At 35.2% G+C, this 18,789-nt stretch overlaps 1 protein-coding gene across 1 annotated transcript in view; it reads right to left on the reverse strand.

Moving 5' to 3' along the window:
• Positions 1-18,789, reverse strand: part of Ipo7 (importin 7) — a 56,609-nt gene that overhangs the window by 20,365 nt on the left and 17,455 nt on the right. Inside the window, exons 3-10 of the mRNA XM_047567656.1 lie at positions 15,480-15,633; positions 14,068-14,226; positions 9,845-10,001; positions 6,803-6,892; positions 3,855-3,949; positions 3,662-3,746; positions 1,440-1,574; positions 599-698 (exon numbers count right to left, since the gene is read on the reverse strand). Of these exons, the coding sequence (XP_047423612.1) occupies positions 599-698; positions 1,440-1,574; positions 3,662-3,746; positions 3,855-3,949; positions 6,803-6,892; positions 9,845-10,001; positions 14,068-14,226; positions 15,480-15,633 (975 nt within the window). The remainder of the gene's footprint in view (positions 1-598; positions 699-1,439; positions 1,575-3,661; positions 3,747-3,854; positions 3,950-6,802; positions 6,893-9,844; positions 10,002-14,067; positions 14,227-15,479; positions 15,634-18,789) is intronic.

Below are 18,789 nucleotides of genomic sequence, written 5' to 3' on the forward strand. Positions count from 1 at the left end.
GAATCCTAATCTTCAGACAACTTTGCAAACACCTAAGTTCATGTCCTTTTTATATAAACTAAATGGTAATACACCAACTTCTAATAAAATTCTTTCATACAAAAAACAAACAAAAAAAACACTACAAGAATTTTCAAAATAGGGTTGACCAAGGTATGGACTACAAAAGTATAGAAGATTGTGGTAGGAAAAAGGACAAATACTCAACATTAGCCAAATTACAATTCTTTACTTCCATGCAGGAACTATATGTTACTCCAGGTTTCAGTATGCATCTTTTTCATTCCCCATATATGATGACTGACATGGGATCCAAAAGCACAAGTTAGACAGTGTTAAGGAGTAATCCTGACTAACAGTTCTGGCATAAGTCAGAAGTATATGCAATCATTTTAACTTAATAATTAACACTACTGTAATTTATGTCTGCTAAAAATTACAATAAAATGTCATAATTGATGAAAACCTTAAAAAGGGATAGAAAGAACAAACGTTTTTTAGTACCAAAGAGGAGTTATAACACCACTAAGGTTAGCTACACATAATCACTTTAACCTTCACTACTGACATATTGTTTCTAAAAGTAAATATTCCTTACCAAATTTCATGCGTATATATTCATAAGGATCTTCTTGCCAAAGTTCCTCATCAGCATCTGTATAGCACATCAATGGAAAAATAACATCTTGGATAATGCCCTGCAATTTAAAAATTAAGTAAGTAATAGCCTTTAGCTTTCAAATTTAAACTGACAAATCTCCTTGAAGTACTAAACAAAAATAATTGTTTCTTTTTTTGTATCAGGGATTGAACCCAGGGACACTTAACCACTGAGTCACATCCCCAACACTTTTTTTTTTTTTTTTTTTTTTTTTCCATTTTGAGACAGGGTCTTGCTAAGTTGCTCAGGGCATCACTTATTTGATGAGGATTGAACCCAGAGGTGTTTTACCACTGAACCTCACCCCCAGTCTTTATTTATTTTGAGATAGGTTCTCACTAATTTCCAACTAGTCTTGAATTTAGGATCCTTCTTCCTCTGCCTTCCTGAAATTACAGGCACGATCCACAAAACTTGTCTGTGTTTTAAAGCTTAATCAAACCTTTAATAACGCACTCCCAGATTAACTATGAGTTCTCACCTTCTCTATGAGAGGTGATTATAAAATAAGACCTTAAGTGTTATATAGGTACCCCATTAAGTATTCTGAAGTAATTCAATTTAAACTTTCAATCTTTCAAAACCTACAGCTGTAAAAACAAATAAATTACTTATAGTAGGTAAGTCAATTACCCTGGAAACCAATCTCAAGTGTCACATTTCCTTTAGTATCAAAATAATCAACAGAACTAGACTAGGAAACAAAATTCAAACTTTATGGCAATTAATGTTATTTCTATTATATTTGCTAAAAGCATTGCAGGTACAAAAGTATTACTTGTATATGAGGTTTCAGGTTCTTCCAGGTAAGGGCATGGGAAACTCCTTGATTTATATAATTTAATGTCTGTTGTAAAACTCGAGGAGCCATGTATTGCTTCTCCTTGTACTGATATAACACCTTCAATAAAACCTTTAGGGGAAAAAGAAGTTCCATCAAAAACCAAAGTTCAAATAAAAATTTTAACTACTTATAAGTCAATAAAATCATCTGACACTATTTCTTTTCCTTTGCAGTTCTGGGAATTGAACCCAGTGCCTCACATATACTAGAGAAGTGTTCTAGCACTAAGCAACATCTCCAGCCAAATATAACATTTATCTTAATGCCCATCTCGTCATTACAAAATAACAAACTCATTCATTTAATAAGTAGTAATTTTTGAAATTATGCGAAGAAATATGTTTACTCCCAAGACAGTTATTTCATAAACAAATTTAAGTAAGACTATGTCAAAGGTCTAGTTTCTGGCTAAGTATAAAATGAAAAACATAAGCTGTCTATTCAACTATCACCATATTCTGAGATAGGCCTGTCTTAATGAGCATCTTCTAGGAAAACCTACCCAAGCCACTCATCTACCTATTTAACTATCTATTTAACTATTTATCAAGATTTCTAGCTCAACTTGATATTTCACATCAATTTTCATTGTGATTCATAGACTTCTCTTGGTCCTTAAGACCCTGATCAGAGGATCCAGTAGATTAGAACAATTTCATAACAATCCAAAATGTCATGTGCCTTTCTTTTTAAACAGGGTTGACATTTGCTTCATGGTACTAAAGCTCCTTTGATACCTCAAGAATCAAGGAAGTAGCACTAAACCACATACTTGTACAACAAGTTTTCCTTATGAATGTCCTTGATGAACCAGAAATATTATAACTACTAAATTATTGATTGAGAAAGTACACGTAGAGGTCATCTGCCACTTTATGAAGTACAATGGTTGGAAGAATAATACTTTGGGACTGAACAACAAGCTAAAATAATTATTTATTCCATGAAACACTATTTTATGATTCAAAGAACTGATGAACAAATAATAGTTCAGACTTGAACATATGGCAGAATTTTCTCAAAAATAAACAAAATGAGCCTGTCACTTGAAAGAAAATAATTGACAACATTAGTTTAAATTTCCGTTTTCAAGCAAAAATTAGAATTCTAGACATCTTGGATTCACCACCATTAGCTTGATAGCTTTTCAATATTAAAAGGATACATCTACTAAGACTAGTGGTGATATTAACAAGCATGGTTTTCTTTTTAAATTGTACAGTCAAATGTGTTGACACTTGCAAAGCCTGCATTAACCCAATGAATAAACACTCACCAAATACCAAGTCCAAGATGTTATAAAATCATGTGTAAATAAGAGACTCAGACTGCAATATACACTGAAATGTTTTAATGCTAAAAGTTCAGTTTCAGTTTTTGTTGTTGTTGTTGGTTTAGGTTCTGGGGACTGAACTCAGGGGTGCTTAACCACTGAGCTATGTTCCCAAACCTATCTAAATTTTGAGACAGGGTCTCACTAAGTTGCCTTGCTAAATTACTGAAGAAACTACCATAGACAAATTTGGTGGGATTTTCAAGATTTTTCCATAATTATCTGAAGTCATCTTCCTTTTTCAACTTCACATCTGTGAGGCCACTATGTTGTTTTTAATGTCAACCAGAGTTAAAACAGACTGAATACAGAATCAGATGGGTATTCAGGTTCTTTTTAATAAACCACGCATTAAAGATATTATGAAAAAAACGTGTAAAAAACAATAGGCCCTTTTTCTGAAACATTTATTTTGGAAAACAGTTATTTTTCCCTAAAAAAAAATATTTTTTTACATTAAAAGGTAATAAGGGGTGTTTTTAGATCTTGCTGTTGGCACACGCTGTCTTGAATTTCTGAGCCCAAGTGACATTTGTGCCTTTGCTCCCCGAAGAGCAGGAACTATAGGTGTGTGCCATCATGCCCCACTTAACTATTCAGTTTTGTTTTAATTCTAATATGACAAGATATCAGTAAGTAAAATCCTGTAAATGAATGTTCCTCAGTCATTTAAGATCATAAAGAAGTCCTAAGACCAAAAACAGTCAAGAACTGCTGTAGGGTTCAAACATGCAGCCTTCAGATAAAAAAGAAACTAGAAATAAGGCAGAAATTAACTTTAAAATAATGTATTTCTACTTAGAAAAACTTATTTGAGACTTACTTGTTGGATACCAACAGCAAATGCCTTCAGAAATACTTCAGCAAATTCATTATATTCCTTGGAAACATTGCCAGGGCTTCCATATCTAACAGAACATTAACATGCCCATTATAATCGTTTGTATCTGCACTTATAAAAACAAAAAAACTTTAAAAAAATAAATTGAAATCACTAAATACAGAGAAGAGCTTACCTTTCAAAAAGTCTTGCTAAAATATGTAAAGCCCACTTCTTACATTTCCACCACGGTAACTCAGGTCTATCATCTTCTTCAACTTGAAGGGTTTCCTTAAAGAAATATTTACTTAATAACAGTAAGAGATTATACTATCTACAAGGAAAAGCTTGAGGGAAAACAAACTAAAAATGTGCATGTGGCTCTAATGCTGACCTTTTGTAATAGATCAGACTTACAATTAAAATCAAAGATTTTAGTCATGATCTAAATAATAACATAAAGTCAAGGCAATGACAATAGCTTAATCAAAATCACAACAGTTCATAATAGAAAGGCTAAAGAGCCCATTTCCAAAATCTAGTTTCAGATGTATCAGTAAAAACAATGGTGTATTATATAATATTCAAAATACTATTCGTAATAGTAAAAAAGTGTCAAGAACCTAAATATTCACTAATAAGGTAATGTTTAATTACAGCACTTTCATAAGACTGCTATCCAACCATTCAATGAATGAGCTGATACACTGATCTAATGAGGAACTAAAAAAAGAACAACAGAACCTCTCATATACTACCAGTGAGCACAATGCTATATCCACTTTGAAAGTCACTTTGGAAATTACTAATAAAGTTAAACCAACACCTACCCAAGACCCAGTTCCATTCTTCGGTATTTACATAAAAGAAAGAAAACGTGATCATAAAAAGACTCAAACATGTTCATTGTGGCTCTATCTAAAATACTCACATGTGAGAACCACCCTGATTACCTATCAATATGAGAACATATCATAAGTTGAGGTATAGCTACCCGAAGGGACACTATTTCACAATAAATAATGTATACAATGTGAAAGAATCTCATCAATATATTAAGCAAAAGAAGAAACATAAGATTGCTTATATATTAAGTAATATACAAGGCAAAATCTGTTCCTTAATGAGAACAATGACAGCGATGACTAGAAAAGAGATGACAGAAGAAACATTCTGGGATGACTGGTACATGGATCACATTACTGAAATAACCCACTATACTATTTACTTATAATCTGGCGAATGTTACTGAATATAAATTATACCACCAAAAGGTGCAAAATATGTATAAGATATTTTAGTTATATTTTGTACCAATTAAAAATACACACCAACCTAATTTCCTATGGAGGGGGAGAAATATTCTGTCTTCTGAGTTGATTAAATTTTTTAAAGACAAACTGGGGCTAGAGTTGTGGCTCAGTGGTAGCGTGCTTCCCTGGCATGTGTGAGGCCCTGGGTTCAATTCTCAGCACCACAAATAAATAAAATAAAAAGATCCACTGACAACTAAAAATATTAAAACAAACAAACAAACAAATATCAGTAACACAGGAGGCTGACTGAAGCAGGAGGACTGCAAGTTTAAGACTTGCCTCAGCAACTTACCCAGGTCCTAAAAACTCAGCAAGACCCTGTCTCAAAATGAAAAAAATGTATGTAACTCAGCAGTGGAGTGCCCCTGGGTTCAATTCCCAGTACTGCAAGAAACTACCACACACATATAAAAAAAGGACTGGGGGGCTGGGGAGATAGCTCAGTCAGTAGAGTGCTTGCCTTGCAAGCACAAGGCCCTGGGTTCGATCCCCAGCACGAAAGAAAAGAAAGAAAAGAAAGAAAGAAAGAAAAGAAAGAAAGAAAGAAAGAAAAGAAAGAAAGAAAGAAAGAAAGAAAGAAAGAAAGAAAGAAAGAAAGAAAGAAAGAAAGAAAGAAAGAAAGAAAAAGAAAGAAAGGACTGGGAATATAGTTCAGTGGCAAAGTGCAGGCTTAGCATAGCTGGAGACTTTGAGTTCAATACCAGTACTGGGGGGGAAAAAAAGTAAACTGAAAAATAAGAACTTGGCTAGTCAATTAATAAACATTACACTGGCTAAGAAGTTACATGATCATTCCATATCTAGTTTAATATAAAAGCCAGAAGAATTATTTTGAGAACTAAATAAGCAAAGTATATAACAGCATCTAAAACATACTAGAATTCAGGAACATAAATCCCCTTTATAAAACTAGATTATATGGTGAGTGATACTGGCCAAATTATATTGTTATATTGTATGCCTGTATGAATATACAACAAATCTCACCATTATGTACAATTATAATGCACCAATAAAAAATGCGGAAAATAAAAACACGATTATATAGAAACATGGTAATTTTAAAACTTGTGATAAAATGTAAAATATGACAACTCTACCAAAACCCACTTCATTATATGGTAAACAGGTATATTTTATGGTATAAATTATAATAAAGTTAGGTTTTTTAAAATAATGTTAAGTGCATTGTTTTGTCAACTAGTGAATGAAGTTTTTTGTCTGTCTATAGATGTTTGACAAATTACTGGACTAAAATCCAGACATAAGAATTGGGGGTGGGGGATGGAGGACAGTACAAAGGACTGAACCCAGGGTACTGAACTATATATCTCTAGCCCTTTTTAAAATTTTTTATCTTGAAATAGGGTGTCAACTCAATTGCCTATGCTGGCCTTAAACTTGCCTTACTACTGCCTCAGCCTCACAAGTCACTGTAATTATAGGCCTGCATCACCACACCCAGCTAGCCCTTAATTCTTCATTTAGTTAAGAAGTGAGTTGGGCTGGGGATGTAGCTCAGTGGTAAACTGTTTGACAAGCATGTACAGGGCCCTGAGTTCAAGTTCCAGTACCATAAAACAAAAGAAGTTAAGAAACAGTAGAATTAGGATGAAATAAACAAATACACACAATCGCTTAACCAATAATATATGAAATAACCCTTCACAATTTATTTGGTATAAAGAAATGAAAAGAAATCTATGTATCTAGAGAAAATGCATCATGAATTACAGAAGTTCATAAAGAATGTTACAAGAACTACCAGTGAAAAATCCAAGAAATTATTAAATATTTATATTTTGTAATATAACACATAAAAACTTACATTAGGTACATCCCTATTGACAACGGTCTTCAAAATTTCTATCCATTCTGTCAGGTTCTGTTGGTTTATCATCTCAAGTGGTAGTGTATACTTAAAAAAAAAAACAAAACAGGAATTAATGTTTTTGAATCTTACTAAATAAATGAAATCCCACTTCCGCCACTCTGGAAAGCAGTGTGGGGACTCCTTAGAAAACTTGGAATGGAACCACCATTTGACCCAGCTATCCCACTCCTTGGCCTATACCCAAAGGACTTAAAATCAGCATACTACAGAAATACAGCCACGTCAATGTTCATTGCTGCTCAGTTCACAATAGCCAGATTGTGGAACCAACCTAGATGCCCTTCAATTGATGAATGGATAAAGAAACTGTGGTATATATATATACAATGGAATATTACTCAGCCATAAAGAATGATAAAATTATGGCATTTGCAGGCAAATGGATGAAATTGGAGAATATCATGCTAAGTAAGATAAGCCAATTTCAAAAATCCAAAGGATGAATGATATCGCTAATAAGTGGATGATGACACACAATGGGGGGTGGGAGGGGTTAGTGTTAGGGTTAGAGTTCGGGTTAGGGAGGGGGGCAAGAATGGAGGAAGGAAGGACTGTATAGAGGGAAAAGAGGGGTGGGAGGGGTGGGGGGGGGAGGGAAAAAAATAACAGAATGAATCAAACAACATTACCCTATGTAAATTTATGATTACATGGTATGCCTTTACGCCATGTACAGAGAAACAACATGTATCCCATTTGTTTACAATAAAAAAAAAAAAAAGAAATCCCACTTCCATTTATCTTCGCACGATACCTATGTTAAGACTTTCATTCAATCCAAATAATCACATTAGTTAATAAGTAAATTTCTTTGATTATTTATCTATAATGGAAAACACTGGTAGTGACCATGGGCACACTTGTCTTGTTCCCAACTTACTGGGGTTACATCTTATCTTCACATATAAGGTTATGATACTCAATGTAAATTCCTAGTAAACACCTTTTTATCAAGTTAAGGAAATTTCTACTCTACAATTCTAACAGGGTTTTTTTGGTGTTTTTAAGCAGGAATGGTTACTAATTTTATCAAATGCTTTCCTCCGGCAACCCCAAAACTAATTACAGGTCTCAGATCTCTTTCTGTCTCTGTGTGTTTGTGTTTGTGTGTGTGTGTGTGTGTGTGTGTGTGTGTGTATTCATGTTTTTTTTAGTAGTAGATGGATGCAATACCTTTATTTATTTATTTATTTTTATGTGGTACTGAGGATGGAACCCAATGCCTCTCATGTGCTAGGCAAGTGTTCTACCACTGAGTTACAACCCCAGTCCTAGGTCTTTCTCTTAATGAGTTAATCACAAAAATTAATTTCTTATTGTTGATTCATTCTTACATCCCTGGGATAAATCCTTTCAGTAGGCTGCTAAAATGAATATTCTATTTAGGATTTTAAGGCATCTATTTTCACAAGCGAAACATTTTGATATATGAATGTGCTGGTCTAAGAATGAGTTGGGAAGACAACATATTTATTTTGCTCTATGCCCTGACAATTTTCAAGGATTATTTTAATCTAAAATTGTGATCCTACCAGCGAGAAAAAATATGAAAAGTCTACAGATATTGTCCATTCAAATCACTTAACAGGAGAATTACGTAAGGAAGATCCAGACTAGGAGATAATTAGGATATCTTTAAAGACCTAGCAAGCTGGGTGTGGTGGTGTACGCCTGTAATCCCAGCTACTCAGGAACCTGAAACAGGAGATCACAAGCTTGAAGTCAGGCCCTGCGACTTAGCAAGACCCCTTCTCAAAAATAAAAAATAAGAAGAACTGAGATGTAGTTCAAACCTGCAGTACTACCAAAACCAAAACAAAGCAAAAACAAGTACATCTTAGGAGAGGTATGATCACAAATCTTAATGGTATAACTTGAAACAAAAGGTCCTGATAAAATGCAACAAACCCTTGTATAGCAATATGGTACAAAAAAAGAAGAACCTGAGTTTAAAAAATGTTTTATAAATACATTCCACTAACAATACAGATTGAACCAATACCGTAGTGGGTATTTTGTGTTCCAGGAAGATTTAGAACAATATATAGCAATGATTTTCTTTTTTTCTTTGCGGTGCTAGGGATTGAAGATAAATTTTTAAGTGTAGTCAAGTAATGTGTTTTCAGACTCATGAAATCTTTTTTGTTACTATTGTTGTTTTTGAGATGGAGTCTTGCTATTTTCCCCAAGGTGGTCTCGAATTCCTGGGCTTAAAGATCTTCCCACCTCAGCCTCCAGAGTGCAGGGACTACAGGCATGAACCCACACCAAGTTGGCTTAAATTCTTAAGGTAAAAGATGTATTTAATAAAAAGGGACTGGGGCTGTGGCTCAGTGGTAATGCACCTGCCTAGCATGTATGAGGCACTGGGTTCGATCCTTAACACCACATAAAAATAAATAAAATAAACGTGTTGTGTCCATCTACAACTAAAAAATATTTTTTAAAAAATTATGTAAAAAGCCTTTTACGAATTTTAGATGGGAATGGTGGTGCCCCAGCTACTCAGAAGGCTGAAGCAAAAGGATCACTTTAGCCCATAAGTTCAAGATCAACTGGACAACATAAGCAAGACTTTATGCCCCTGCCAAAAAATTAAAAGCCTAATATTGTAGCATTGAACACTTCTAAGAGAACTTAAGATTGCCCATTTACAATTAGGATTTATCAGGATTGTTTTATGTATGTTGTGAATTAGGCTTTTAATCCTGGCAACATACAATTTAACTAGCAAATCATTCATTGAATTTATTTTTTCAAAATGGAATCGTTATTCAGATACTAGAATTCTTTACTTTTTTAAAATTATTTTTAATTTATTTATTTTTATGTGGTGCTAAAGATTGAAACCAGTGCCTCACACATGTTAGACAAGCACTCTGTGACTAAGCTATAGCCTCAGCCCAAAATTCTTTAATTTTTAATGTGGTAAGTATAGACTGACTTTATATATAAAAACTGCTTTATACAAATTACCTGAACAAGAGCATAGAAGATCTTGAATATTTGTTTCTGGATGAGGACAGATTGATCAGACTGATCAGAAAGAAGCTGGATAAAACGATCCTTTAGAACTGGCAGGAAATGTTGCATTGCTGCTACCAATGGACTCCGCTCTTCTGGTTTCTTGTACCTAAGGGCAGGAATACAAACTAATTCTGTAAGAATTTATTTCCACAACTTACACATACATAAAAACTACCCATTTTTCCACACAAATAGAAGTAAACTCTTTCTAACCCATTTAGAAAAAGAAATTCTATTCTGGAACAAAACCACAAACAAAAGCAACTTGAGTAAAACCTTGAATAATAGAATATCTACTACAGACAGAACATGTATGATGAGGTCAATAATATTCAAGCCCCCCATTAGTATTCTCCCTTTTAGAATTGAGGGAAATGAGTCACTAAAGTTAAATATCTTTGTGAACCTAAGCAGGTGAGATCCAAATCACTACCTAGTTTCTAAATGTGAAAACTGGTACAAATAAGGAACTACAATGATCTAACTTAAAACAGTAGTAGTGATGAATAATTAAAACCAATTAAAGGTTACCATCAGTAAGTTACATACAAACACCATCAAGGCAGAAATAGCATGTATAAAGCAGAAAATATTTTATGTCTAAAAGCACTGTTAATCCAGAAGATCTACCATCCATCTGGTAACAATGCATATCTCAACAAACTATTTACAATCTTCATTTATCCCATTTGGGGTCAACATTCACATATTTTTCAGTGAATGTAATATGCTGGACTACTGGGTACTACTGTGGAACGCAGTACCAGTGTTATTTAACAACTATGATGACCTTATTACCTTTCTAAAATCCAAAATATTCTGAATTCCACTTTGCTCTAGGGATTATGGGTAAAGAATTGTTGACCTAATTGAGACCTTTCTGCACATATATTGTCATTTTAACAAAATTTTTATATTTTGCTCTGTTGATTTTTTAAAAATCAAATAATCATTTTATGGGTTAAAATTACAGAAACAAAATGCCAGTTTCCATTACTAAGGAGACATCAGGTAAACTGGATTTGTAAAATATAGATTACTGGTTATAGAAATCATGATTATAAAAGTCAAAGCTTGTCTTTTTGGAATAGATGATTATTTTAAATTGCTTTAAATTAATTCTCATCACAGGTCCTAGTTTTATTTGTTGGTACCCTTCTCTCAGAGAAAATCTATTTACAAATTGAACATCTGAGCCAGGTACTGTGGATCACACCTGTAATCTCAGTGACTTGTGAGGCTGAGGCAGGAGTATCAAGTTCAAGGCCAGTCTCAGCAGATTAGCAAGATCCTGTCTCAAAAACTGTCTGGAGGTTTACTTCAGAGATAAAATACCACTGGGTTCAATCCCAAATATCAAAAAGAATTGAGTATCTGAGTACATTTTTAAAAAGTTGGGGCTGGGGTTGTGGCTCAGTGGTAGAGCACTTGCTTAGCACGTGTGAGACACTGGGTTCAATCCTCAGCTAGGCATTAAAAATTAGTAAATAAAATAAAGGTATTGTGTTGATCTACAACTTAAAAAAAAAATTTTTTTTTTAAGTAAATGAGGATTCTCTTTATAAGCTATATTCTTTGTTTCTTACTGGGTGACTTGAGAACCAAGATAAATTTTCAGAGAAATGTTCAGTACTGGAGATGTATGTAACTCAGTGGTACAGTACTTGCCTAACATGTATGAGACCCTGGGTTTGGATCTCCAACAGAAAGAGAGAGACACATAAGAAAGAGGGGAAGAAAGAGAACATAGGAGGGAAGGCAGAAAGCTAGCAAAGAAAGATTCAGACTCAGGGTGCATGCCTGTAATCTCAGGGATCTCCACATCTAGGAGGGAGACTGAAAGATGGCAAATTCAAGACCAGCCTTGGAGGGGCTGCAGTTGGGGCTCAGTGGTAGAGTGCTTGTCTGGCAAGTGCGAGGCCCTGAGCTCAATTCTTAGCATCACATATAAATAAATAAAACTAAAAAACCCATTGACAATTAAAAAGTTCACACTAATGCCTGCTAAGGCTATTAACAATACTGACATCTGGGGCGAGGGCTGTAGCTCAGTGGTGGAGTACTTGACTAGCATGTGTGAGGCACTCGGTTCAATCATCAGCACCACATAAAAATAAATAAATGAAACAAAGGTATTGTGTCATCTACAACTAGACAAACAACAACAAAAAAACTAACAAAATTGACAACTCATTTTAGATGTTATTATAACAACCCAAGAAATTATATCCAGCATACATTTAAAAAGACTGTCAATAAAACTAACATTTTATGAAAGAAAGTCATTTGCACTCTCTAGTCTGAGTATACAAACTATAATGATTATAGACAAAATTTTCTTTTAACAAAAGAAACTATGCTATGCAGCACTCTCCACTTATCCATCCCAGGTAACCATCTATAATAAGAGAATGTGAATACTCATTCCATGTTAGAATTTCTTCTACCTCCCTCACTGTGCTAAATAGTGGTCTAGGAATTGGGAGGCAGTAGAAAGTAAATTTTAATACCAAACATATCATTTGCCAGGTCTGAAAATTCCTGAAAGTGTGAAAATGTGACACTGATACAAGTCTACTACCACAAGACTGCAATGTGTCAAACTGGTGAACCATACCCATAGGAAATCCTTAAATACTAACCTATCACTTTTTTTGTTCATAAAATTTCCAGTGCTTCCTCAGTATCTAAAAGATCATATCCATATTTTCTTTTGTGTCATATAAAACCTTATTTAACATGGTCCCAATTTACTAGTCCAAACGATTATTCCCAACCTTTCATCAGAAACTATGTATACCATTAAGTGATTTCCTTTCAACCCATTTAATGCAGTGTCTCATTTCCACCTTTGTGCCTTTCTTTGTTAATACTACTCACTTCAGTGTGACACGCCTTTCTCTTCAAATGCTCTTTTGTCCTCCTTCAACAGACAAGCAACTCCTGAGAATCTATGCTTCTGAAGGCCACCAAATTCAAAATATCTCCATGAATTTTCTCAGAACTACATCAGTCCACACAGATCCCTTCTGAATACCTTGTGTTCCATAAACACTGCCTGAAAAAAACCTGGACTTCCAGTATATAAGCAGCCTCCTAAATCTCCCACTTAAAAATGCCTATCGTATTCCCTCCTGCTGATTTTAAGACAGGAGAGACTTGAGCCTCCTCAATGACACCTTCAGCTTATTATTGTTATTCTCTCTGATTTTAGTCACTCACTTACCAGAACTACAACAACTGGCACTCTGACAGAGGTTGGAGCAACAGCTGGAACATTCCTTAGCAGGAAGATGGGTAGCTAGTGGGAACACAAGAAAACACCAGCACCAGTGCTGTAAATGGTATATTTCTCTACTGCTCAGAACAAAAGCAGCAGTTTATCAGCTACTTTGAAATGGGAACCAAAAATGGTATTAGAGGCTAACTACAACTCCTAGATTTAGAGGGCTCACAAAGGCATCTGTGAAGCTGTTAGGACTGGAAATAAAGTCACCATCATAGAATTAAAAAAGCCTTCCTAATAATATTTCCACATCAAGACTTTCAAGTGCCTACCAATTTTATAACTGTTACCATTTGCTTAAAGGAAAACCTCTTCAACATTTGGCTTACCACTGTTAGTGCTATACCTTAACTTCCAAGGTGAGCTTTTTTTCTGATTCCTAAACCCAGATCTAAAATGATTCCTTAACCAGAAATCTTTCTTACTGATACTAATTACCTACATGATTTATAATATGCTCAAATATGCAAAGAGTGAAACTGGTAAGTGTGAATCCCTCAATACACATTGACTTGAAAGGATCACAAGAGCCAGGCATGGGGGCACAGACTGTCATCCCAGCTACTCAGGATTGAGGCAAGAGGATCCCAAGTTTGAGGCCAACTTGGGCAACTAATTGAGATTGTGTCTCAGAATAAAATAGGGCTATGACATAACTCAGCGGTAGAGTGCTTGCCTAGCATTTGCAAGGCTCTAGGTTCAATCCCTATTACCACAAAGAAAAAAAGAAAAAGAAAAAGAAAAAGACAATACTAAATTAAAATAAGCATTTAGTTTACTAATTCCATGATCTAGTCCAAATGTAATTTTACATGTTCAAATTAGTATGTAATGTAAAACTCTTCCTACTTCCTGAAACTCCATGGGAATTGGGAAAGACACTTACTCATAATTTTTCACCAGCTGATAAAGACAAAGGAGTATTCCTAGCCAACAAGCACTGTTATCAGACTGAAGATAAAAGCCAATCTTGTCCACAATGGCAGTCCAGCGGCTTGGATAATCATGCTTGATGATGTGATGAATGCATGTAGTGAGCTGTACCCTATAAGTCAAAAATATACAGTAAGAAGGAAGAAATGCTACCAGGTAAAATTTTGCTAACTCATACATGGGGAAATGAGTTATTCAGACAACACCTAATTTCAAATAATCTACCTGACATTTGGATATATACACAATATGAAGAATGCAAAATAACACAATAATTCAAAATAAGTTACTCAGCAAAAACTATTCCTACTAACTTAAAAAAAAAAAAAAAAAAAACTGGGGCTGGGGTTGTAGCTCAGTGGTAGAGCACTTGCCTAGCATGTGAGGCACTGGGTTCAATTCTCAGCATCACATAAATAAAGGTCCACTGACAATTTTAAAAATACTTTTAAAAAACTGAACAACTGTTATAAATGTTAAGATTTTTAAAAATCTCTGAAAGTAATAAGTATCACTTAAGAACACCAACTATAGTTTTTAAAAATTTTGCAATATGTAAATAAGACCTTTCAATGGGTGTAGCCCAGTGGTAGAGCATTTATCTAGCATGGGTCAGGACCTGGGTTCAAACCCCAGAATCTCAGTAAAATAACAGCTTTCAAGTATCAAAAGACTACACAATATAAAGTATATGAGCTGGGCGTGGTGGCAAACTCCCGTAATCCCAGTGATTTGGGAAGTTAAGGCAGGAGGATGTTAAGTTTGAGGCCAGCCTCAGCAATGCAGTGAGACCCTGTCTCCAAAAAAAAAAAAAAAAGAGCTGGGAATGTGGCTCAGTGGTTAAGCACCTCTGAGTTCAGTCCCCAGTACCAAAAAAATTAGTAAATACAGTGTGAGAGCATTTCATAGTTTTTGTTTGTTTTGCTTTGTTGGTATTAGGGACTAAACCCAGGGGTACTCAATCACTGAGCTACATCCCCAGTCCTTTTATGTACTTTATTTAGAGACAGGGTCTCACTGAGTTGCTTATTAGGGCCTTGCTAAGTTGCTGAGGTTGGCTTTTGAACTCACTATCCTCCTGCATCAGCCTCCTGAGCTACTGGGATTATATATCTGCACCACCAGGCCCAGTCATTTCATAGTTTTTATTACTCCCTTTCACCTGACAATAGAATGTTTTCCAAGTTTTAGGAGTGTAAATTTTAACTGTTATAAGACAATTAATCAAAAAGACACTCTCCTAGAACAACATTTGTTGGGTAAGTTCTCTGCTATAAAAATGGTAGGTTTGAATGTTCTGAAAAGAACACTCCCCCCCTCCCCAAAAAAAAAAAAAAAAAAAAAAACGCCCTGAAAATTACATACCTGATGAGCTCAGGAGAGTGAATGATGGCTTCTACAATATTTTCTCGAATGCAGTGTCTATCTTCTTCTGGAATAGTATAAGGGGATATATCCCCTGGTGCTGTTTCCCGATCAGGCCAGTACTGTGTTATCATGTTTTTCAAATAGATAACACCTATGGATAAGTTTGAAAAAAGAATGTTTACTATGAAAGCAATGTTAATGCCCCTTATTAAATGTCAATTCCTCAATTATTTCTTTCAAATTATTTTTAGTTACAAACAAAAAAATCATTTTGTGTTACACACAAAATACTACATTCAGGTTTTTTTTGGTGGTACTAAGGATTGAACTCAAGGGCACTTTACCACTGAGTTGTATCCCCAGTTCTTTATAATTTATTTTAAGACAGGGTCTCACTTAAGTTGCCCCAGCTGGCATCAGTCGCCCAAGTAGCTGGAATTATAGGCATGTACCACTATATCCAGCTTTGTTTAATTATTTTAGAAGTTAATAATCAAAACACAAAATTAACACTCAGTTACAGCAATCACTAACAAATTAAACAGTCAACCTAAGAGAACCCTGCAAATAAACACTACAAGTAAAACTGTTACATGCCCCCCGCCCCCAGGGAGGGGGTACTGGGGATTGATCTGAGGACACCAATGAACAATATCCCCAGGACCCCCCACCTTTTTTTTTTTTTTTTTTTTTTAAATTTTGAGACAGGGTCTCATTAAGTTGCTTGGGCTCTTGCTAAATTGATGAGGCTGGCTTGAAACTTGTGATCCTCCTGCCTCTGCCTCCAGAGGGGCTAGGATTACAGGGTTGTGCCATCACGCCTGCTTTAATCAGTTTTCTACAGAATAGTTAAACTAATTTTACCGAAACAGTTTTCTAAACAAACCATTTCACACAAAAATAATTTCCAAAGCTAATTCACAAAGGTGATAAAAAAATAAATGTTTATCATAGAAAAATTACAGTATATAAAGATTCTTAAATCTATAAATCTAAGTTTCAATCACACAGCACTTCAAATTCATGTTACTTCGTGGGAGAATCTGTTATGCTCAAAAATGATAGATTACAAAATTGGAGAGTCTCATGTTAAGTGAGATAAGCCAATCTCAAAAATCCAAAAGACGAATGATCTCACTGATAAGCGGATGATGACACGTAATGGGGGATGGGAAAGGGGCAAGAATGGAGAAAGGAGGGACTGTATAGAGGGAAAAGAGAGGTGGGAGGGAGGAAAAAAATAATGGAATGAATCAAACATCACTACTCTATGTAAATGTATTAATATGCAAATGGTATGCTGTTACTCCATGTACAAACAGAAACAACATGTATCCCATTTGTTTACAAAAAAAAAAAAAAAAAAAAAAAAAAAAGATAGATTACAGATGCAGTAGTGCATTCCTACCCCAAGGACTTGAGAGGCTCAGGCAAGAGGATAACAAGTTTGAGGCCAGCCTGGACAACTTAGCAAAATCCTGTCTCAAAACAAAAATGTTTTTAAAAAAGGGCTATGGATATAGCACTTGCCTAGCATGCACAAAGCCCTGGATTCAACTGCTAGCATGGGGAAGAGAGAGGGGATTTTTATTTCCTATCAACTATCATACACTGCTACCTTTGTACATTGCTATTTGATGAAGTCACCAAACCTATGGGAAAATTTAAGTGGCTAAAAAGTGGTTGTTGTTGTTGCTGTTTTTTAACCCAGCCCTTGAGTGGGGTGGTTAGTGGCGTATGGGTCACAAATGTAGAACAGATACAGAGCAAAGGGAAATTATTCAAATTTAATCAATTCCTAAATTCTGTAAAACATTAGTTTTTGTAACTAGCAATTCTTAACAGAAGTCCTGCACCCATTTGAACAAGGAAAACTGACATCACTAGCATTTTTTTAGAAATATTTTTTAGTTGCAGATGAACACAATACCTTTACTTTATTTATTTTTAGGTGGTGCTGAGGATGGAACCCAGTGGTTCACACATGCCACACAAGGGCTCTACCACTAACCCACAACCCCAGTCCCATCACTAGCATTTTTATAGTCTAGTCTGCTTTACCTTGGGAATTAAATTAATACTCTATCTTATGGTACTTGAAAAATGAGTAGCACCCTTTAACAAGCAGAGTGGCATACACTTGTAATCCCAATAACTCAGGAAGCTAGGGAAGAATGATCTCATATTCAAAGCAAACCTGGGTAAGATTCTGACTCTAAAATAAAAAGCGTTGGGAGTGTAGCTCAGTAGCAGAGTCCTTATCTAGCATACAGGAGTTTCAATGATCAACCCATAATACCCAACAAAACAAAATAAAAAAACAAACTGTCACAAGTTTTAAGATGAACTATACCTATAATAAAGAATGTTGACTACTGGCATATTCCAGAGAGACACTACTAAAGAATTTTGATTCTTTATCTCCAAAGCAGAATAAAAACTAAAATTAAGATCTAATAACAGTTCCTACATTTCTGGGTATAGTCTTTCTTTCTAACAATGAATAAAGAATTGGAATATAAACTTATTTGATTGATATTTTCAAAGTTTTTTGTTCCAACAAAACAAACTAACAAACTATACTGCAAAGATCTCATGATTCAATCTATTCCATCCAGAATCTTTATGCTCCACTACAAAGACAAGTCAATCATCCAAAGTCTAGTAGATGAAACCACTACATGCTATACACTATAAAGTATATTCCAAGGATGAAATTTTAGAGCTGGAGATAAAGCTCAGTTGGTAGAGTGCCTGCCTCCCATGCACAAGGCCCTGGGTTCAATCCCCCAGCACCACCAAAAAAAAAGGATGTAATTTTAAAATAAGGATTAGCCAGGTACAGTGATACACAGGTACAGTGATATCAGCAACTCAGGAGACTGAGAAAGGAAAATCACAACTTCAAGGACACTGGGCAAATTAGAGAAACCTTGTCTCAATACAAAAAATAGTTTTTAAAGAGCTAGGGCCAGGCATGGTGGTGCATACCTGTAATCCCAGAAACTTGGGAGGCTGAAGCAGGATGATTGCAAGTTTTTGAGGTCAACCCCAGCAATTTAGTGAAGCCCTAAGCATCTTACCAAGACCCTGTCTCAAAATTTAAGAAAGGACTGGGGATGCGGCTCAGTGGTTAAGCAACTCTCTGTTCAATTCCCTGTATGGAGGACAGACAAACAAACAAAAGAAAATGAAGCTGGGAGTGGTGGCACACGTCTCTAATTCCAGAAGCTTGGGAGGCTGAGGCAGGAGGATCATAAGTTCAAAGTCAGCCTCAGCAAAAACAAGGCACTAAGCAACTCAGTAA

This window comes from Sciurus carolinensis, chromosome 11, assembly GCF_902686445.1.
Source record: "Sciurus carolinensis chromosome 11, mSciCar1.2, whole genome shotgun sequence".
In the NCBI taxonomy this organism is placed as follows: domain Eukaryota; kingdom Metazoa; phylum Chordata; class Mammalia; order Rodentia; family Sciuridae; genus Sciurus; species Sciurus carolinensis.